This window comes from Sphaerodactylus townsendi, linkage group LG09 (genome assembly GCF_021028975.2).
Source record: "Sphaerodactylus townsendi isolate TG3544 linkage group LG09, MPM_Stown_v2.3, whole genome shotgun sequence".
Classification (NCBI taxonomy): Eukaryota; Metazoa; Chordata; class Lepidosauria; order Squamata; family Sphaerodactylidae; genus Sphaerodactylus; species Sphaerodactylus townsendi.
Window position 1 is genome coordinate 14,971,978 of NC_059433.1, and position 22,681 is coordinate 14,994,658.

The 22,681-nt window shown below is 46.1% G+C and overlaps 1 protein-coding gene across 3 annotated transcripts in view; it reads left to right on the plus strand.

The window, feature by feature from the left end:
* The first annotated feature begins 3,717 nt into the window (after nucleotides 1-3,717).
* The window catches only part of ZCCHC2 (zinc finger CCHC-type containing 2), a 32,462-nt gene continuing 13,498 nt past the window's right edge, over nucleotides 3,718-22,681 (plus strand). The window contains exons 1-10 of one of the 3 annotated variants that reach the window (XM_048507885.1): nucleotides 3,718-4,717; nucleotides 8,538-8,643; nucleotides 10,812-10,888; nucleotides 13,348-13,419; nucleotides 15,465-15,577; nucleotides 16,634-16,728; nucleotides 18,732-18,815; nucleotides 19,663-19,720; nucleotides 20,697-20,829; nucleotides 21,205-21,269. In XM_048507885.1, coding sequence (XP_048363842.1) covers nucleotides 3,899-4,717; nucleotides 8,538-8,643; nucleotides 10,812-10,888; nucleotides 13,348-13,419; nucleotides 15,465-15,577; nucleotides 16,634-16,728; nucleotides 18,732-18,815; nucleotides 19,663-19,720; nucleotides 20,697-20,829; nucleotides 21,205-21,269 — 1,622 coding nt within the window. In that variant the 5' untranslated portion in view covers nucleotides 3,718-3,898. The remainder of the gene's footprint in view (nucleotides 4,718-8,537; nucleotides 8,644-10,811; nucleotides 10,889-13,347; nucleotides 13,420-15,464; nucleotides 15,578-16,633; nucleotides 16,729-18,731; nucleotides 18,816-19,662; nucleotides 19,721-20,696; nucleotides 20,830-21,204; nucleotides 21,270-22,681) is intronic. The other 2 variants (XM_048507886.1, XM_048507884.1) reach the window with 2 other exon arrangements.

The window sequence follows — 22,681 nt, forward strand, 5'->3', positions numbered from 1 at the left end:
AGGCAAACCCCATATCCTCCTTCTCCATACTGGGGACCAAACCAGATTTCTTCATTCTCTTCTCCACTAGTTTATCCTCCGAAAATACCTGTGAGCAGTGATGGACTGGGAATGAAAAACGCAGAAAAGTGTGCTCCCCCTATTAGATTTTCTCTTTCACATGAAATCTGGTAATTTAGTGGGGTGCTTGAAGGCTGTCTCTGTGTGTGCCAGGAACAAAAGTTACTCTGAGCCTTTGGTCTATTATTCATACTAACATAGGGTGTAGTGGTTAATAGCAGGTGTATTAGGTGTATCTAATCTGGAGAACTGGGTTTGACTCACTATACAAGTGGCAGACTAATGTGGGGAACCAAGTTTGTTTCCCCACTTGTATGCATTAAGCCTGTTGGGTGATCTTGGGCCAGACACAGTTCTGTCAGAACTCTCTCAGCCCCACCTGCCTCACAAGGTATGTATGGTGGAGAGAGGAAGGGAAGGAGTTTGTAAGCAGCTTTGAGACCCATCCAACTGAGAAAAGTGGAGTATAAATCCAAACTCCTCTTCTTCATTATAGGAACTTCATTTCTGGATAGGACAGAGTAAATAGTTTCCTTATCTAGTCTAACTAAGATGGAAATACAGGATGGTTGCAAGATGGAAAAGAAGGCCTTTTTGTGAGTGGAGTGTCCCTAAAAGTACCAGGCTGTACATCAAAGGGACAAGTTTCAGAACAGCAGAGAAAGGATGCCCAGCACCTGGACTCTTCCATTTTTCAGACTCTCCTGTCATAAGAACATAAGAACAAGCCAGCTGGATCAGACCACAGTCCATCTAGTCCAGCCCTCTGCTTCTCGCAGTGGCCCACCAGGTGCCTTTGGGAGCTCACATGCAGGATGTGAAAGCAATGGCCTTCTGCAGCTGTTGCTCCCGATCAGAAGCATGCCAGGGGCAAATGGCGCCCGGAGACAAATTGTCTCCAGGACGCCCCCCAGGCTCTGCCCCCCACCACCCTAGCTCCGCCCCTGATGCCCCCAGGCTCCACCCCCACTGCCCTCAACCCTGCCCATGTCACCATGGACATGGGCAAGGTCTAGGGCAGGGGTAGGGAACCTTTAACACTCAAAGAGCCATTTGGACCCATTTTCCACGGAAAAAGAAAACACTTGGAGCCGCAAATAATTTTTGACATTTAAAATAAAGATAACACTATATACATAGGGGTTTTTTTTATCTTTTACTCCGGTCATTCTGAGAAGCGCATGGATGCGCCTGCCCTGCTGCCTGCAGGGCGGGCAAAGATGAAGCCGGCGGCTCGGCCTCACCGGCCGGGTGAGAGAGGAAGCCCGCGGCGCAGCCCAGCCGACCGTGGGCAGTTGGTGCACCCTCCCTGCTGCCTGCAGGGTGGGCAAGGATGGGGCCGGCGGCTCGGCTCGTGGAGCCACAGTGCAAGGGCAGAAGAGCCGCATGCGGCTCTTGAGCCACAGGTTCCCTACCCCTGGTCTAGGGTGCCCACCTCCCCCCCCCAGACTCCCCCTGCTGGCTGGGTTCCCAGCCGGCAGCCTGCAGTCTCTTCAGAAGAGAGGGGGGAGTCCAGGGTGGGGTTGAGGGCGCTTGGAGGCAGCAGGAAGTGTGCCTCAGATGGGGTCGAGGCACGCGAAAACAATGAGACAGCAGGACTTCCTGGTCACGTGGGGGGTCGATTTTGTGCCCCCCACGTGACCAGAAGAGTGGCGCCCGGGGACAAGGGGTACCCCTTGTCCCTAGGCAGATACGCCACTGCTCCTGATCACCTGGTCTGTTAAGGCATTTGCAATCTCAGATCAAAGAGGATCAAGATTGGTAGCCATAGATCGACTTCTCCTCCATAAATCTGTCCAAGCCCTTTTAAAGCTATCCTTTTAAAGCTGTCAAGTCCCCCTCTGACATCAGACATTAAGAAACAGCTAAAAGTCCTTCATTTCCAACACTGCCGCCCTCATCCCATCATGGCCCCACCATCCAGAAGCAAGAAGGGACCCTGTATGCCTTCCCCTGTACCCTTGAAGGGAGGACGGGTGCCTAATTTGCTGGGTGCCATTTTCTTCATCTCACACAGCGTTTCGGAGCCACTTCTCAAGCCTCTGACAGGCTGGGTGCTGCTTCCCCAGTTTAGCGGAGGGCTCAGGAAGGCAAGACTCGCCTCCTCTCACTGGCTGTGTGGGCTCGGGCCTAACCCCATTGCAGACATGACTCACAGGGAGGTGTCTGAATGACTAGTCCCACCCCGCCTGGAGTGTGTTCCAGCCTTGTGATCGGCACCTAATTCCAAAGTCACCCAGAGACTTTCAAAGGCAGGATGGGGGTTTGAGGTCCCAGTTTGGAACTCTAGTCACTTCAGCACCTTCTGCAATTGGCTCTCGTGAGATGGATGCTGCTCAGGCCAGGCACGAGTTTTATTTAGGTGGAGCGCAGTAAGTTGCAGGGTATCAAGGAACCCGAGTGTTTCTGGCTGAGCCACAATCAGTTCTCCCTCAAAGGCCAAAACAGCCCTGGAAAGGACTATCAATTGAAAGCTCTAAAAACAATGCCAGCAAGGGCCACCCACCCTGCTATGGGACTGCCAGGAAGGGTTCAGGAGTTGACCATCTGATGGGAGGCAGAAGGTCCCCCGTGGAATTGACAGCATCTCCACTTATAAAGACCAGGTGAAGTGAATTCTGAATCACTTCCTGAATCTCTGGAGCTGCTGCCACTCAGAACAGACAGTCGCAGACCAAGCAGCTTCATGCGTTTCCCTCCCCGGCAACCATGCATACAACAAACACACCAGTGTTTCCCATCCCTTTTCGGCGCTCAGGGTACCCTTGACCTCTCACTTCTTCATATTCACCTGCTGCCACCTCCACCTTCCTCCCATTGCCCCTCTGTTAAGCCACACACTCCCACATTCCCTCCCAGGGTGAAGGGTAGCACCTGGGGTGGTGGTGGGCTGCCACTCCTGTGGCAGCCTGCCCTGCCCTGCTGGCTCGGTGGGAGACACCACAAAAATGAGGGGGGGGGGCTGTGTGTTGCTGGCACCCTGGGACATGCTCACGGCACCCCAGGGTACCCTGGTAATGGCTGGGTAATAAAAAATGGCTGGGCTGGAACATCAATTAGAGGTGGGCTTCAACTCCTTTCTCACAGCATGGTGGTGAGCAGGTGTCAGCTCGGGCTGCCTCGACTGCTAAGCCCCATAATCCCCGCCAGCAGTATGCTGGCAGGGGATTATGGGAACTGTAGTCCATGTACTATCTGAGGGCTGCGGGAAGCTCTGACACCTGTGGTGTAGTGGAGCTAAGAGTACCAGGCCCACACTCCACACGTGAAGCCTGGCCACGATCATGCCTCTCGAACTTCTGGCCCTGCAGTGACGCCCAGGGTGCCTGCTGCTGGGGAGAGGGAGAGGTTTGCCTGTAGGCCATTCTGAGACTCCTGGTGGGTTCTTCCTACATAAAGCCTAATTCCTTGGCGGAAGCCCCGAGGGGAGCTTTAGGACCCAGCGGGAAGCTCAGACTTTCCCTCAAGAGAGCCCGCTGAAGCCGTTAAAACGCTGACGCCACCCAGGGACGCGGCTTCGGCTGGCTGCTCGGAGGGGAGCCCGGCCTCCCCTCCGTCGGGTCCCTTGCCCTTTCAAAACCCCATCTCCTGCCGGGCGGGCGGGGCTCGTGCTCGCCACTGCTTCGCCCGCCCCTCCCCCCCTTTCGGGTGCGTCTCCTCCTCAGCGCGTGAGCGGCGACGCCCGCCGCCATTTTCCCGGCCGCGGCCTGAGAGGCGGCTCCTCCTCCTCCGCCCTGAGGCGGAGCGGGGGAGGCGGGGACGATGAGCGGCGGCGGCGGCTGGTAAGGCGGCTCCGGATTGGCGGCGCCGGCCCCGCTTCCTGCCGCTCCTCCCGAGGATGCTGAAGATGAAGCTGCCGGCCCGTGAGGCGGCGGAGGAGGAGGGGGCGGCGGCGGCGGCGGAGGAGGGGGGCCCTGGCGGGGCCGGGGGCTGGCCGTGCTGCTGCTCCGGGGCCGGCGGCGGGGGCGGCGGCGGCGGCGTGTCGGGCGCGCGGGAGGCGGTGTACGAGTGGTTCGGCCTGGCGCTGGGCTCGGCGGAGCGGCTGGAGTTCGCGGTGGGGCTGCTGGACCTGCTGAACCCGCTGGAGCTGCGCTTCCTGGGCTCGTGCCTGGAGGAGCTGGCCCGCAAGGACTACCACTCCCTCCGCCACTCCGAGGCCAAGGCCAACGGCCACCCCGACGCCCCCGCCCCCGAGCAGCCGCCGCCGCCGCCGCCGCCCCCCCCCTCGGGGGTCCCCACGCCGCCGCCTCTGCCGCCCGCTTCCTCTCCGGGGTCCCCCCCTGCGCGGCCCTCGGGCGGCGGCGGCGGCGGCGGCGACTTCCGCGACCCGGCGGCGCGCTCCAAGCTGATCGTCCACCTGGCCCTGCTGGGCTCCGAGAACCGCGAGGCCGCCGCTCGCCTCCACCGCCTCCTGCCCGGCGTGGACTCGGTGCTGCGGAGCTGCCGGCCAGGAGAGGCGGCGTCGGAGGAGGAGGAGGGCGGCCTGGGGCTGGTGGCGCAGGAGGAGCTGCTGCTGCTCTTCACCATGGCCTCCTTGCACCCGGCCTTCTCCTTCCACCAGAGGGTCACGCTCAGGGAGCGCCTGGACAGGCTGCGCGGGGCCCTCGGCCGGGACCCCCAGGACGGCGCCGGCGGCTGCTCCTGCCACGGCAGCCGGGTGAGCCTGCCTCGCTGCTTCCCTTTGCAAGCCCCCCAGGCAGACCCGGAGAGGGAGAAAGACTCCCCCTCCCCTCACGGTGATGGCGAGCCTTTGGAGCTCTTGGGGAAGTTTAGAACTTGACTTCAAAAAAGCGAAACAGCTATTTACATATTCGTTTATTTTTGAAAAATGCAGTCCAATCATGTATGGTGTATTGTATAATGAAATGTCAGACCGTTAGAAAAGAGGTAGAATAGTTGTTGGGGGTCAGTGAAGGCTGCCGTGTTGCCCACAGTTGTCATGGCGGGTCCTCTGTCATCGATTCGCCATCACTGCCTTGTGCCATAGCGGTGGAATATTTGGAATAAGGGGTAGCCAAGAGGAAATTTCCCCCAATGTTTTCTTTTTAAACAACTCATAGGCCGGGTAGGGAGCGACCTATAACTCTAGATGTTATGGATCTGCCACTTCCAGATAAGCCCCCCCGCCAGCATGGACTGAGCACTCCCATCAGCCCCTGCCAGCATGGCCAATTGGAGCTGATGGGAATTGTAGTCCATAGCATCTGGAGTGCCAAAGGTTCGCCACCACTGCTAAAACATAGGTTAGCTGATGGGCTGCCAGCCACTGGGAGGTTATTACTACCCTCACTAAACTGGGGGTAGTAGTGCTTTTCTGGAGATTTCCTGGAATTACAGCTGGCCTCCAGTTTAGAGATCAGCACCCCTGCTTTGGAAGTGGACTCGGTGGCATCATTTTCCACTGAAGTCCCCCCTCAAACCCCACTGCCCCCAAGGTTCCAACCCCCCAAATCTCCTGGTATTTCCCAACTTGGAGTCGGCATCCTTATCATGGGAAGGGACAGCCAGAATTTATTTGTTATTATTATAGTCTTTCTTTCTCACTGGGATTCCATGCGGATTGCTCAGTGCCAGCAAATGCAGTCAACTGGATGAGATACTTAATAAGCAGTGTAATAGGACTGGGGATGCAAAAATCAGACCACAGCACAAATATTATGACAATTTTAAATAAGCGGTAAATTGTCTTACATAAGTGCACTAACTAAATAGCGCATGCTGTAGAGTGGTTGTGTCCACAGACCCATTCCTTACTTGAAACGCCTTTTGAACCATTCTTGTAATATCACCTTTGTAAAAAATGCTCTCCTGAAGGATTGCAGAATGCTAGAAATGCGGGAGCCTTCGTGACCACCTCAGGCACGGCATTCTACAAGATGGGGGCCTCTGTAGAGAATGCCCAAGTACAGGATGGTTACTGTAGTGGACCCTGCCCAGATGAGTCAAGTTGTGGTACAGCATGGAAGGAGAGGGAATCTTGCAGATACGAGGGTCCCCGGTTCCACACGTGATGGGCGGTACCTTGAACTTAGTCTGGTAGTTGATGTGCAGCCAAGGGAGCGACTGCAGAATGGATGTAATATGCATGCTTTGACTAGCTCCTGGGGCATTCTGCACCAACTAGAGTCTCTGGGTTGACTTCTTTGAGGGGAGACTTTTATGTAGAGATGTAGTGGTTTAGTTCTGATGTCACTGTAACCTGGATCCAGGTGGCCAGATTGGTCAAATCAAGGGCACTTTCTGAGCAAAACTAAGTTGGAAGAAAGTGTTTTTTGAGCAACATCCTCTTCTGAAGACAGCATGGAGTTATGCTGGTGGAAATGATTTCCCTAGGGTACTTACCTTGGCAGAGGGGCAAATCCGCTGGCGCCTGGCCACTGCAGTGCCCTCTGACAGCTGGCCACAGCGCCCGACCTTGCGTTGGAGCTCCCATGTTACCCCCAGCTGTGTCATTGTGGTGGGGGCATTCTGGGAGGCAGGGCCAACCTTAGTTGTCCTCCAGAGCCCAGCTGGCCCCTTTGTTCCAGCGAAATCAGTGGCAGAGATATATCATGATTTTCATGGCATATCTATTCTCCTCTATGAGGGAGTTTTAAGTGATTTTTTTTTAGTTTTTTGGGCTTCCCACATTGGGTGTTGTTCCTTGGAATGGGTGGCTACCAAGTGGTGGCTGTCCCCGGGCCACCTGTCAGCGTTGTGGATTGTGCTGCTGTTAGGCTCTTAGGGTCACTTCTGCAGCTGCTTGCCATTCCCAGCTTTAAAACCTCTGGAGGAATACTTCGCAAGTATTGGATGTTCATTTAATAACGTTTTCCAGATGTTCAGGGAATCCATAATTCCTATCAGTTTTTCTGTCAGGCATGGCCAATTGGGCCATGCTGGTAAATAGCTGGGATGGGAATTGTAGTTCCTGAACATCTGGAGAGCCGCAGGTTCCCTACCCCTGGTCTAAGATGTATGGATGGAGCCATTATACTTGGTCATAATATTTAAAAAGTTGTGAAAGATGAGCTTGGAGATACCATATATTGGCAGTGTTCACTCTACAGCTTGCAGAGAACCACGTTTGCAATTGCCATCAGCCAGAAGATCCACAACTACTATTATCCCAGCATGAAGACTACACTTCCGGGAGACTTGCAGATTACCTGTTCCCATGATGGCAGCTGTTTCAAGATGGAAACCACCTGCCAACCACAGGCCTTGCCTACTTTCCTGAAATATGGGATGGATGCCACATTGGGGAAGAGACAGTGCCCAAAAGAGCCACTAGCAGCATGTCAGAGCCACATGTCGTCCAAGCTGCTGCCATGTACTGTCTTGCATCTAATTCTGAATCTGGACCCTAGTGGATGAATTTTTAAAGATCCGCTAATGGGAATTGTTCTTCCAAAAAAATTAAAAAGATCCCTAAAAAACCCTGCAAGTTCTTACAGGTTCCCCACTTGTTGAAAAAAATGTCCTGCTCTTTTTGAGTCAGCCTGCATTGCTGAATTCACACAACTTTTCGTAACTTTAGGTGCCATTTTTAGTTTGTTTTTACATGTAGAGTAAACTAGATTGCAGTAGTAACTTCAAAAGCTCTAGTGGAGCTTGATCAAGAATGTCTTGAGCATTTAAACTATATTTTTGTTACACTAATAACCAAAATACTTCTACTGACTGCAAAAACAAATGACCTCTTATGGAAGTTAATTTTTTAAAAATGTAATAAGTTACCATAGCTCTTAACATTAAGTAATGCAAAATAAATGTAAACAGTTCTGTAGACACATCTTTACCTTCATGGAACAACAATATGCCTTCAGTAACAACATTTTAATCTTTAAAGAAAATAAAGTAGTAGCAGTTCTACTACTTGAAGTAGCAATTCTTAAAAAACAGGCTTTGTTTTTTAAGGTAGTTATTGTTAATACCACTGTAATGAAATAAAGAGTGTAAACTGTCGCTACGTTGTGGCAAACGCATGCGTGATTTCATGGGGCATTTAACAGTTCAGTTGAATGGGGTTTGCTGTCTACTCTAGTTGAAACAGTTAAAAGCATAAGCCCACTGCTGCATCATCTTCCCCAGCTTCCTGTTTCCAAAATGGCTGAACAGAAATTTCTGAATAGCTTCAGCATAGGCAATGAAGAAAACTGCTGCTCCCTAGTGTTTTGTCCTCAGCATGTGGTATCTAGATGGTGACTCTGGATTTTAGTTTTTTTGAGAAAGTTTTTTTACACACACACACACCACATTCTATGCAATTTGCTATCCCGTTATTCTTAATCATATTTCTCCTTTGTTGGAGCATTCTCCCTCTAAAGTGGACAATTGTAGAGATCTAACTGCATTCTAAAAACTGAAACATTTTAAGTTGTATACAGGTAGTTTTCCAGTGCATGCCTTGTCATATGCATATTTCTCAGAGTCTTTTGTGATCGTATTTTGATACTTCTAAATTAACTTATATTTCTTGATTTTTCTTTCTTTAGAACTTTTCCCCTAACTGCCTGCCAATCAATGAGAACAGTCTGTTTGAACAAACAGCAGTGCTTCATGATAAACGCATGGTGACCTCCCATAGACCACAGCAAGAAGGTACATTCACAAAAAAAATGTCTCGTGCTTTGTCTTCAGAGTATATTTCATTGTCGTGTTCAGCAGCTATAAATGCAGCTCCTTTTGGCACTTGCTTACAGGCAGAATGGTAAAGGGCCTGTACCGTTTTATGCTTCTTCCCCTCCTCCCTTTGCTCCTGGACCATGAATCCCCTCTGTTCCTGCAAATCATGGCTAATTCAGGCTTCTGGTTTAATCAGGGTGGAAAAGGAGCTTGTAAGTCTGGTTTATTTTAACATCAGAGCCAGTATAATGCTCAGTTGTTACCACAGCTGGCAAGCCACAGGGTTCCCCTAACGGAGGGAGAGAGAGTGAAGAAGGAAGCATGCAGCCCTGGGCCCCAGTCTCTGTTACCCACTGCTAAGAACTGTGTGTATTTTGAACCTGAATATCATCACTCTTGATTTGTTTTGGTAACATCAGGGTGATCTGCCTAAATAGTAAAAATTGATTTCCCCTGACCTAAGTGATTTGAATATATGAGAATCGCTTGGTAACTGTAGCAACAACCCTTCAAGATAATCCAGTATAAGTACTGAATACTTGCATTCATGTGGGTTAGATTTAGAGTACGGGGCTTAACTAACATAATTCAGGGAGCATTGTGGCCAAGCTAGAATTTGAGTAAACGATTTCCTCTTCCAAGCTTATGCTCTTAAACAGGATGTTACACCCGCACTAGGTCACATACGATATGCATTAGCAACTGTCTATACCCCACCCCCCTGCTCCGGTCCTTTCTCCTGATTTATTCCCCTAATTATACCTCAAAGTATTTTTTCACAACAAAGAATGAAAATTAAGTACTTCTACGAAATGTATTAAGTGTACGTACATTTGCTTGAAGGAAGTATGGCACAAATGCCGTAGGTTGACCTTTTCATTGTCATATAACCAAGGTAATTATACTCCGTAGAGTAGTGAAGACTGTAATTCTATAGTAGATAAAGATGCAGTGACCCATGCGGTGACGTCGCATCATGACGTTTAGTAGGCAGAGTGGTTTGCCATTGCCTTCCCCAGTTGTCTGCAATTTACTCCTAGTAAACTAGGTACTAATTTTACTGACCTTGGAAAGATGGCAGGCGGAGTCAATCTTGAGCCAGCTACCTGAAATTGACTTCTGTTTCGATCGAACTCAGAACACGAGCAGAACTTTGTAGTACTGCAGCTTACCAATCTGCCCCACGGTGCTCCTAATGCTGTAGTGCCATTAAATAAATTGTATCAAATAGTATAATATGTGATAATTGCCAGAAGAGGCAGTGAATCTGCTTGAAGGGGGCATTCCTGCTTGCCTCTTTTTTGCAGTAGAATCTCAGCTTTTTCTGCTTCCATAGTAACTACCCTAAGTGTGTCTCCTCATCTGATTGTGCAAATGCAATTGGTATGACATGTCCCTTTCTGCGCTTCATGATGGAAATACATGTTCCATTTTCCTTAGAGTGGATAACTGAATGCAAAGACCAGTACATTTTGTTGAAGTCAACATATTGCTGATTAAGAAGATATAAGAAAGTAATTCAAAAGTGTGCATTGTCCTTTTAACACTTATGCTCCAAAATGCCTCAACCTGTGTCTGTGTCCTTGACACGAGGTTCAGAGTTAATTTTTACCTGTCACTGAGATAATGCAGTTAGTGTACTTGTATAAATAATGTTGTTTAAGTGAAAAGCTGAAGAGCCTTGTGACCAATATCGGTGTCCCTCTGCCCATTGTGTTTGATCAGAGGACATGGACCAAAAGAATGTCTCCACTGCATAATGGTTTTGATTCAGCTCGAGGATGCTACAGATTCTCAAGGGAGACACTGACGTGTTGATAGTATCCAGAAATGCTGCTGAAGGCCTTGGGACCACAGTGTACAAGCAGGAGCAGGCGCTGTAGCCTGGTGGGAAGGACATGGCTGATGAGATTTCTTCGCCTGTGGCTGGCATCTTCCGAGGAAGATGCCAGCCACAGATGCAGGCGAAACATCAGGAGAGAATGCTGCTAGAACATGGCCATACAGCCCGGAAACCACACAGCACCCAAGTGATTCCGGCCGTGAAAGCCTTTGACAATACAAAAAGGAGGGCTGCCTAACAAGTGATAGTTAACTGGGGAAAGTACTTCTGATCTTACATCTTTGGCTTGTGTTTCTTGCAGCTGTACACATTGAGAAGATAATGCTGAAAGGTGCACCAAGGAAAAGGGCTGACAGACATCTAGAATATACTTTCACAGTGAGTTGTCTGTGTTTACAAATGTGAGATGGTCAAAGTTATTTGTCACGTAAAATAGCAGTATGCAAAATAGGGACCTGTGAGGATTTGTGGGGGAGGGGAAAGCCTGTATTTCCCATTTTCAGCTGCATCTCTGGTTTCCCTCCGTCTTGTTAGTACCTGCAGCTTAGTTCTATCTCCTCCCCTTCTGGTAGTGGCATCTACTGCTGTAAAGTATGGCATCATTTTGCGTTTCTACAGCCATCCAAAATTGAGCAGGAGAGAAGTCGCAGCATCAGATGATTTTTTTAAAAAAATTGTGTTTTCAGAACTTTAAATCATAGCTGTGGCTGACCCTATTGTGTTTATCTGCCTTTCTGCACATTTACCAGCTCTTGGCTGTTAGAGTTAGGGATGGTAGAGTTTGAGCTAAAGATCTGAGCTAAGGATAGCCTTCAGTGTACTTGTAGTCTTAATATTTATTCCTTTATTTTCTTCTTTTCTATCCCACCTTTCTCCCTAGTGGGGAGCCAGGGTGGCTTACATATGTCTCCATTTGATTGTGACAATAACCCTGTGAAGTAGGTTAAGCTGAGAGTGGGTGATTGGCCCAAAGTTACCTGACAAGCAGCTGTGGGGATCTGAGCTTGAATCTCCCAGATCATTGTCTGACACTCTAATCACTACATTCCATTGGTTATATGGGAGGGGGATCCTTGCCACTTAGATGCATGTTGTTGATCATGTCCATTCTTCAGTTTTAAGACAATACCTGCATTTGTATGAAATAGACAAAAGGAATCTGCAAATGGTGGCCAGAAAATGAATTCTGGCAGCAAATAAATCATATACTCTTCCTAAATGGCTCCTGTGTTGAGATGCAACATTAGTTGTTGCTTAGAATTAGAGGGATTGCTACCATAGTTGCTTTCAAGCCTTGCTGAAATATGTGGAACCCCAACATAACACGCTGGAGTGGTATGGGACATGTCCTAGAACCATCTGGAGTAAAACGGAGATTGAGAGAGTAAAGCAGACAGCATCAGGGTTTGTAAGTGTATACTGATACATAAATAAAACCAATGAAAGCTGAATGAGTGAAACAGCAGTCCTGAACAGTACATACATATTTGTAATAAGAGACCTGTGAATTTGGTACAATCCTTTCTTATTAACAAAATATTGTAGAAAATGGAAAATGTGAACAATACAAATGCTATGGCAGTGTAGTTGAAAGTGTTGGGCTATTTTGTCCTTCAGGCTGATATTTCACGTAGTATCGTGCCTTATATTGCCTGAAATAATCTAGAAATGATATTTGATATGTCAAGTTACCTCTTTCAGTGTCAGGGGGTTTAGGAACTATATGTCAGCATGGAAATGGGGTGTGGATTTGTGCTTTGTTGATTACATTGCTTCTGAATGCCGAAAAAATTGTGTAAGCAGCTGTTACGGTGTTTCCCCGAAAATAAGACAGTGTCTTATATTAATTTTTGCTCCCAAAGATGTGCTATGTCTTATTTTCAGGGGATGTCTTATTTTTCCATTCCACAACTGCATGCTCTGGTGTTCTGTTCGGATCCGGGCATTCTTCCAAACAAAATCTTTTGCTACATGCCTTTTACTTTCAGGGATGTGCTTCTATATTTTAGCACTTCAGCAAAACCTCTACTACGTCTTATTTTCAGGGGATGTCTTATTTTCGGGAAAACAGGGTAGAAGTTTCTGTTTGAGTATTAACTTATGTCACTATGAAGAGAGCCAGTGCAGTGGTTAGGACAGGGGTGACAAACATGCAGCCCAGGGGCTGGATTTGGCCCCTTGAGAGGGCTTATCAGGCAAGCCTTTCCCTTGTTCCTGATCTGGCCAAGTGAACCTGCTGGCCTCACCAGCTCAGACCAGTAGCAGAGTAAGGGGGAGAGGTTCCCTCAGCTGGCTCACAAACTTGTTAAACCCTCTCAAGGCAGCCACCCCACCCTGCTGTGTGCTCACTAGTCCAGGGCAATAACAATAACACACCCCCCCCCCCCCCAGTCTCTGTCCTCTCGGGGCCAGCCAAGGCAACTCCTCCGCCCTGGGCTTGGCCCAACCAAGTCACATTTTTGGTAACAAATGTGTTTGACACCCCTGTGTTAGGGGGTGGGATTAGGACTGGATTCAGATCCTTATCCCAGCCATGAAGCTTACCACAATCTTATAAGATTGTAAAACCAATTGAGTTCATCCTCAGCCTAGATAAAAGCCTGGGTGAAAACAGCCTGCTTTGACCCGGTGCCTAAAACAGAGCAGGGAGGTAGCCAGGTAAGCCTTGTCACTGATGAGTTGCTGTGTGTCTGGTGAGTAGCTTTCTCCCCTCTGCAAGTAGGTCATAAGGGTAGGCCTTGCAAATGTGTTAATTGGTGGGCTGGATAGTAATAATGTGATAGATGCTCGTCCTACACAGGGCAAGTTTGCCTTATAACCACCTTTTTTTTCATCAGGTAACCTGGTCCGATCGTTCTGTGTCCTGTGTGACAAAAACACACCAGGATCTACAGGAATTTCTACTGAAAGTAAGTATTTAAAGAAGATGCAGTATTGTAACCTTGCTATTGTATAAGGCGCAGTGAGTGCTAGCTGGAGATAAAAAGTGTTTGCGTGATTTGCAAGGTAGATACAAATAGCTGATATTCCCAAATAATTGCTTGTCCTACTGGAGAAATGAACTTAAGAGATTTTATGTGCACTTTTAACTTGGTGTTTCTCACACAATGCTCAGCATTGCATTAAGGTTGATTGATTGATTTTGTTATGGCTTTAGTTGGTTGGTTACAGGTAGTTATTTCAACATGTACAAGGAGTAGTTGCTCCTGTAGTCACAGCTGAGTTCTGCATGCTACGTCCGTTTCTTCTGGTCTAGAGGGGTGATGATTCAGTGACATCTTCTCCATCGCCATGGCCTCTTTTCATTGTCACAGTGGGTCTGGTTTGCAGCGCCCTACATGTTCCATTGTATTCTAGTTTAGCGACCTGTTTGACCTTGCTTTTCCAGATGTTCATGGATTATGGGGATTCATCAGCCCCTGCCATGCTGGCAGGGGCTGATGGGATTCATAGTCCATGAACATCTGGAGAGACGCAGGTTGCAGACCCCTGGTTTAGCCAATGTGTAAGGAAACAGCTTGGGAGACTATGGCACTGTGAAGAATGTTCTTAATTGGTGGTTCAGGATTGGTTATGATGATTGAGATGGAGGGAGCTTCCTGTGATGAAGGGTCATTATCCAGCGTGAGCATATTATTACATTTTTCCTATATCAGAATTAGTTCTTGCTTGGTTGTGATTTTTACGAGAGAAGCAGATGATCACCGCAGCGTCAAAAATAGTATGCTGGTCGTTGCTGCAGGATAAGGCCTCCTCCTGTACTTACAGTATATCATCTTAATAGAGCCCATCATATATTTACAGCTTTTCAAAGCCATCTGTTAAGATCTGAGTCTAATGCAAATGCTGCGGCTGGAATCAGCTGACTGTTGTGGGTTTTCTGGGCAGTGTAGGTCTGGCAGTTTTTGCTCCTAATGTTTTGCCTGCATCTATGGCTGGCATTGTCAGAGGCATGTCACGGTGAGGTGTGTTTTTCTCTGTGGGACAGTGTGGAGTGATTATATGGTGGGGCATGTGTTTAATCCACATCACAGGGGAGTGAGACGCATTTGCTGTTGCATTTGCAAATGCAAATACAGTTATGTGATTGCAAATGGAACAGCAAATGTGCCCCAGTGAGGTGGATAAAACAAATGCCCCAACGCATGTGCCACAGAGAGAAACACGTCTCACCGCGACAAGTCTCTGAAGATGCCAGCCATAGATGTGGGTGCAATGTTAGTAGCAAAAACTAGCAGACCATGACCACACAGCATGGAAAACTCCCAACAGCCAGCTGTGTCAGTACTGATGCACATTAATGTCAATTTAACCTTACTCTAGAACATGGAAAATGTAGTAGCAACGATCATGAAATCAAAATATTTGTGAACATGGTCCTTGCATTATGGTTCAGACCAAAAAGAGGTTTTGCCTCCATTAACATGTAAGTGCAAATATTGAACATCAGTGAAATGTTCGTTTGCTTTATCATCAATGCCTCTGTTGTTTTCTGGGTTTTTAAGAGGTCTGTATTCATAGCAACCTGTACACAGGATACTCTGAGAGTAAAAATATTTGTGAAGTGGGAAATCCAGAGAGCAGTTTCTTAATATGGTTTCAGATATGAAAACTTGCTAATTGTTTTTCAGATGGTTTGGTAGTGATGTTTCAGTCCTGTTGCTCTGTGGAAGATATAAAAAATAAAACAAAAATGACTACAAAATAGGAAAACTGTGATAGCTTTCATCTGGAATCTAAGACTACTGGTTCTATTGTAGGGTGCAGGGTTGTTTGTTTGATTATTTGGGTTTTTTTTTAACATTGTCAGTCCCTGATCTGTTTTAGTAGAGATCCAGGTAGTACTAAGTTTGTTAGAATTGGAAATGTGGAGCCTTTCCTCCTTAAGCTTTTAAAATTACTTTTAATACAGATTAATTTTTTTGTCAGTAATTAACATTACTTGCCCCTTCAGCTTCCAAAGGAACTCTCTTCTGAAGCCTTTGACAAGACAATTTTAGGAGCACTAAATCAGGGGTTCCAGAGACAAGAAGACAGACGACATCCAGATTTAGAACCTATGATAAGGTAATAGAATGGAGTGAAGGGTATAACAGTGTTTACTAAAATACTCAGATTGCTTTGCTGTCAGTTGCTGTGTCTGCATGTAGTTAATATATTTACCGGAAATGTGACTGCTTAAACAGGAAAACATTTAGTTTGCATAGCTCTAGTTGTGTTAGACAGCTCAAACTGGGACTTCCAGAATTCTAAGTGATATATTTCTGGAGGTGGGATGCAGCATGAAGACAAATCACAGTAGCTGCTTAAAATATCAGAAATGGCAGTGATTTAACAGAAGGTGTTGCATTTGCATGCCAGCTTTCATGATCCTGCGTTGACATTTCTAGGTTGTATGGGGGAAAATTGGGTAAGGAGGGTGTGTAATAAAGGCCTTTACACTGGAATAATTCTGCCTAGGATTGCGTGGTAAACTTATATGGGTCATGTCTTTCCCTTCAGTTTTGTTTGCCCCTCTTCTATCGATCAGTGCTTTGAATGTAATTTTTGTATAGGGCCTACATGGGTGATATTTAGCCCTTGTACACCTAAGCAAGTAGTCAGCTACCCATATATAATTTGGGAAACAAATGCAGATTGCACATTTTTGAGTTTTGGGGTTATGTTTTAGATACCATTCTGCAAAAGTTTTATTTAACCCAGAGTGATTACAGCACTCTTAATGGGTTATGCACCTCATCTTATTTACCATTATTCCATGTGCAAAATGAACTCTTTCACTTGTGGCTATTGTGTTATGTGTTCTAGAGTAGACAGAAGCTCTCTACCACACATCTGCAGTGAAAGGCCTGCTTCTGCTACTTCATAATTCGTGAAGTAACCCTTATTCTGGGTCCAGCATTAGCCTTATTGTATTGTCAGAGGCTTTCACGACCAGAATCAACAGCCCATTAGCTTTTTTTTCAAACTGTAGAAATTAACTTGTCACTCTGAAATAGGGTGTTGGTTTTTTGTTTTGCTTTGCGTTGACAGAGAGATTAACTGAATTAGCAGAAAAATAATACCGAATTTTAACCTTAAGTCGCCTTCTTTCATGTAAACGAACTTCCTCTTTATGTATAGGCAGCTGTTTTCAACGACATCACAAGCTTTTCTGCAGAACCCGAGTGTGAACTACTTCTTTCAGTCTCTGTCCTCAGAAACTTTGCACAGTCACAGTAAGACATTTCTAAATGTTCTCCTGAATGTATTGACAGTGCACATGAAACCCCCGTCACTCAGTGTATTAGAAGCCTGATGCTTGAGTCAGATTAGCTGACAATCTTAAATTTCACATGCAGTTGACATTGACTTCAACAGGACTGTCAGTTTAAATCCAAGTAGTCCATCTGAACTGAGTTGTCAGTAAGGCATCAGCCTGAGAATTGTTACTAACACCGTTTTTGGGCAGCCCCATCCAAGAGCTGAGGCAGGTGGCTGCGCTGCCACAACCGCGATGCCACGCCACTCCCAGAGAGAGTTCCCTGCAGTGTGGGGAAGCCTGCAACACAAAACATACTCTCTGCTGCCAGGAAGCCTCTATGGGACTTGAGTCCCATAAGTCCGAATTTCCCACTGCCAGCATAACCTGGCAAATGGCCATGAGGAAGCCAACTACCATTGGTTCCTCCTCTGGCCATGCTCCCAGACCACCACTGTTGTGGTGGCAGCGGCAGGGGTGCCGGGATGCTGATGCAGCATCCCACACCACTTCCCAGTACTGGGGGAGGCCGATAGCAGCTGCACACCAGCTGTTTCACCTTTCCACTGAGGTAAGTGCACCAGGGAGGGCCAATGCGTCTGCATGAGGCTGTGCCATTCCCAAAAACCCTTTTGGGTCCCCCCTTTGGATGTGGCACTTTGGCCCCTTCCGCACATGCAAAACAATGCACTTTCAATCCACTTCCACAATTGTTTGCAAGTGGATTTTGCTATTCCGAACAGTAAAATCCAGCTGCAAAGTACATTGAAAGTGCATTATTTTGCATATGCGGAAGGGGCCTTAGTCTTTAAATTTGAGTTCCATCACCTACTGCACAGAAAGCCACAATCTGCTAAGCTATTGAATCTGGGAACAATTCAGGATGCATTTTACTTTAAGGCTGGTTAGGATTTGATGCCAGTGTCCAGTAAATTATATCATATACTTTCTTAGAACAAATGACTGATCCTGTTGGACTCATGCTTTTCTTACAGTTAATAATTGAGTTTTTGATGTCAAATGATGAACCTCTATATATACATATTCTGCAACTCCTGGGGGGCGGGGGATGTGTTCACTATCTGCTACTCCATGGGTGCTGAAAAACTACCATTAAAAAGTGCCAGTGAGAAGAGAAGGGAATTGTAACAAAATAAGCCCAAATTTATGTTGTTTAAATATTGCTTCAAAGGCCTTGGTGGATATACTGATGACAGCTGACACACTGAAATATGTTGATTTCATTCATGTTATAGTGAAAAGATGGGGAGATTTTAGGTGTTAGCTCAGAGGAAGGTAATTTAATTCCAAATAAACTCCAGTTTTTCCCTTTGTACATTGTACATTGTGTCAAACCCAATGCAGTGAAGGTGTGTGTGTGTATGTGTTAACTGTCTTTCACACAGTATTCTTCACAACCTCCTGCCCCACCAAAAGGTTTATCCTCAGCGGCTTGTCTGCCAAGTCAAAATTCCCAGAAGTAAAATCCTCAAGACACCCAGTGCTCACTGAATACTGTTTTTAGGCCATTTAAGTATGTAATACACCTAATTAGAAGATATTTAATTATGTATGGAGGATGAGAGTTAACAATGCAAGATTCTATACACAGTCTCAAACAACCAAATGTGGGATGTATTGTGATTGTGGTTTAGTATGCTTCCTGTTTTGGAGAACATTAAGCAATATGAAGGATCCATATGAGCTGCTATAAACTGCTATTTTAAAGAAATTTGGCCGCCAGCAAAATGTTGCATTATTAGATAATACTTTCCTGTTTGGAGAAGTGTCAGCTCTATTAACTACTTTATTCAACATGTGAAAGTAGCTTGAACTATATGACAAAATGTTTAGTGCTGTGGCCAAAAGCTACTTGCTGAAATGTTCAAAATTTCATAGTTCTTTGCACAGCTCACTTTTTTTCCAATTTCAGCTACTATTGTAGTATGTGTCTGAAACTGTTCAATGATTACTTTTCAGATAACCTTCAGTGTTCTTTAAAGACATCTAAGACACCAGAACACTTCAAGGAGGACAGTTCAGAGGCTTCCAGTCAAGAAGAAGGTAAAACCACATGCTGAAAGATGAAATGTTGGGTTTATCGATGTATGAAACAGTAGGTGCTTTTGTGGAAGTGAAGAGTTAGGATTAAGAGTACTGTAAACTGAAACAGAAAGACCGATGCAGTACTGCAGCATGCAGATCTGAAGTTGGTAGCTGCACGGTTATGGCTGAGGGTGCACACTTTTGTTATAAAAACAGAAAAGAAAAGCAGGGCTCAGATCAATATGAGGTCAACCATGGTGGGGTTGCACTGTCATTTTGCCTTGTAACATCTGCATAGGCTTTATAAGGTTTCAGTTTGGCATTAGTTTGGCAGTTTGGCATTAACTAACCAGCCTAAGTACATATTTTTAAAACCAGTGCTCCCTCCCAGTCCCCCTCCCCCCTGGGTCCCAGCAACTTGCAATCAATCTTCTATCTTCAATTAATAAGAATCTAAAGAAGAACACATCATGTTCTAAAGACTTACAAGGCTCCTTATAATGTCAGTTGGAAGAGGAAACCGAACATACTTTCTCCTGAAAAACTGGGTTGAAGAAAAGTTCTTAGGCAGACCAGCGGGCTAACTTGAAGGAAGCTTCAGCCATGCTTTATAGATAATCAGTGGTTCAGACCAATTGCAGTTTGGAATAAGTGAATACAATGCAAAACTAATAAATCAAAGTGCTATATAGTTAATCAAATTAATGCCATTTAATGAACCAAATTAATTAAATGACATTACTTATCTATTGCCTTTCTACAGAACTGTCAGTGTGTTGAATTTGGTAGATGACAATTTTCTAGTTGGTTAAGAAATTAATAGTAAGTTTTTGTTTTGCTTATTCATACTTCATTTCCCCTTCAGAAATAATACAGCACATAGCGGTCCATAAGAAACATAATGGAAAGTGTCATGTTGCCAAGTAGGTATTGTTTTTTTAGAAAAATGCATGGCTGTATCATTATTTTGGTGGATGTATCATGATGGATTCCTTTGATGGGTTTAGAATAATTTCCTCCATCTGTCTAGAACAGGGGTAGGGAACCTGCGGCTCTCCAGATGTTCAGGAACTACAATTCCCATCAGCCCCTACCAGGTAGGGGCTGATGGGAATTGTAGTTCCTGAACATCTGGAGAGCCGCAGGTTCCCTACCCCTGGTCTAGAAGTCAACATTTAGGCCTTTTTAAAACGTGGGGTGTAGAGTGTACAAAGAAACGGGTGTGCAGAATATTCTTCCGTGTCTTTGCATGTAGCTAGAGCATAGGGAATTCAGAGAATGTTGGGAACTGTAGTCCATAACATCTGGAGGGCCGTGAGTTTGACACCTGTGAGCTAGAGTGTCAGTGTCTAACTTTACCTAGAATGCATGTTCCTTTCTTTCTGCTTTCCTACCTTTCTACTCATCCTCTGATGTCTTCACCATGATTTCAGGCTGTCAGTTCTTATTGTCTACTTGCAACAGCTCTCCAGTGTTGCAGGTGTAAATCTTTCTAAACATCTGCTATGTTCTCCAGGTGGCTGTTGCTACTGGGGTTTGAAACTGGGCCTTTCTGCCTGTAAAGCAGATGGTCTACCTGTGAGCTACAGACTCTCCCCTCGGATGCACCTTGGGAAATAATTTCTCCCTTCGTAACTTTCTGTACTTAAATCAGGTGATAAAATTCAAATCTACATTTGACTGGGTAAAAAAATAACCATTACTTCTGCTGAGTCCTGTTACAGATTTCTGTTGATCACTCCCTGTGAGTCCTGTGTCTGCAGGTGATTCAGAAACCTGATCTGTTTTGAGAAGTATGATGAAAAGAAATGGTCTTTGGGAAAGTACATAGTGGTTTCTTTGTATTTCAAATTGGAGGCATAAAAGTAGTGAGAATGTTGTGCGTTTCTTTTGTCATAGCTCTCTAAACACAAAATGCTCTGCCATGGATGGCTTTGATAAAACCCATTCTGAACACAATGGTATGGCAGACTGGAGAAGGAAAAGCTGTGTTATTCAGCAGCACCCAGAGCACTGTACACTACTAGATCAGGTATTTATTTTCGTAATGTATACAAAACTTGTTATATAATAAGTGCACAGCCTTATAAATATCTGTGATATTACGCTGAATTTAAGTGACTTTAATTTTACCTTTTGCAGTGGAAATGTCTGTCTGGCTGCTTATGGAAAGGGGGCAGGGGCCACTTTTTATGTAGGCTGCAACTGGACTCTTAATTCATTGAATGATACAAAACATTGATTTTGATAGATCTTTCCCTGAAAGTATTACATATTCCTAACAGTTTGTTGTTTCTGTCTTTACATATTCAGTTTATGTTGTTCTAAATAGGCATGTGCAACTTGGTGGTAGTTCTGTTACTTTGAGCTAATCTGAGGGCTCCTAATCTGCTATTTTGTTGTCTAGAACCCAGGAGAGAAGAGGGCCTTGCCTGTAATAAGTAAGAAGAAAGGAAAGCTGCAGTCAGAAAAGTAGGTATTAACTTGCAAAGTACATTCAGTATTGCTTGTGCATTTAGCATTAATATGGCTATTGAAATGTAAAATGAAACTTCTTGGTTTCTGTTCATGTAAAAGCTGAAGACCTGTGATTTTTGTTACATATCAAAATCCATGGATTTGATGCCCTTTCAGTGCAATCTGCACTTGATCTTAGCCAAAAGGCCGAGAAGTGCAGTGGGGGCGGGGGGGGGTTGCCCCGTGGCTGAGGTCAGCACAGAGGTAGTGCAGCTGAGCTGCCTCCTAAGTGTCTTGCTTCATCACGGCCAGCAACCTGCTAGGGAACATTTTGGCCTGTGCAAGTTTTCACTGGCAAATGTGGATGTTCATCTTCATGATCTTATGTGCAGCCCCACATGGAGAAGAGTGACAAGCTTTTCTCTGCATTCCTGCATCTCCAGAGTGCCCCCCCCCCCCCCCGAGTTGAGGGCGGGAGACTTTCTTGCTGAAATGGTCACAAGGAGGGGAGGAGGAGAGAGCGATCTCCTCAGTTCTCTCTTTGTCACTGTGTTGAGAAGGTGTATTCTGCTGTCTCCCTGTGTTTGCTATCCTAGTTGTTCCTTCTGTCTCAATTTTGGTATGGAGCAGAAGTGCTCCAAGTGCAGAGCAAAGATGACCAAGAACAGCCACTTGGTGTTAGGCCTGTTTTCAGCTTACACCGAAGGGCCACCATGTTGGAGTGTTGAGAGCGAAGGTGATCCTGTACAAGCTTTCGATCCATTCCAAGGGTAAATCATTTAAAGCCCTCTCGGATGTCTCGGCTTCAACTGTGCAGCCACCCACCTTGTGTCTGATGCACATGCAAGTGTGTGTGTGTGTGTGGGGGGGTGCTCTTTGTGTTCCTTGAATGTGACTTTTCCTGGACTTTGGTCCTCTAGGGACCCAACAATAATTTGTACTGATCTCTTAGGCTCCAAGAGGGACTGGCCACCATCCTCACAAAACCCGTCCTTGTGGATTGGTCCAGGCATCCATACTGTCTTGGGTGCATGGCTGTTCAGTGCCACTTTGCTATTCCTGCTCTCTCCAATGAAGTGCTGTTTTTCTTTGCCATTTTCCTGCACGTATTTATGTTGGGACACTTTGCAGAGAGCTCCCTGCTCCTTTGTAAGGCAGTTCTAAGTGAATGTCAATATGGGACCCTAAGCAACTGAGAAGTGGACCTCTTTTGAGAGCTTCACGCCTATTTCCTTCACTTAGTAAGCTTGCTAATCTCCCAATATGGAACTGCATAGAAGCAACGATGATGAAAACATGGTTGCACTTACCTAAACTGTTGTTCATCGAAAAGTCTTCTCTGCAGCCATACATCCCTTCCTCCTGGCCTGCTGTGAACTCTCTGGAACCTTAGTTTCTTGGGGTCTCTGGTGGTGGCGTGGAGAGAA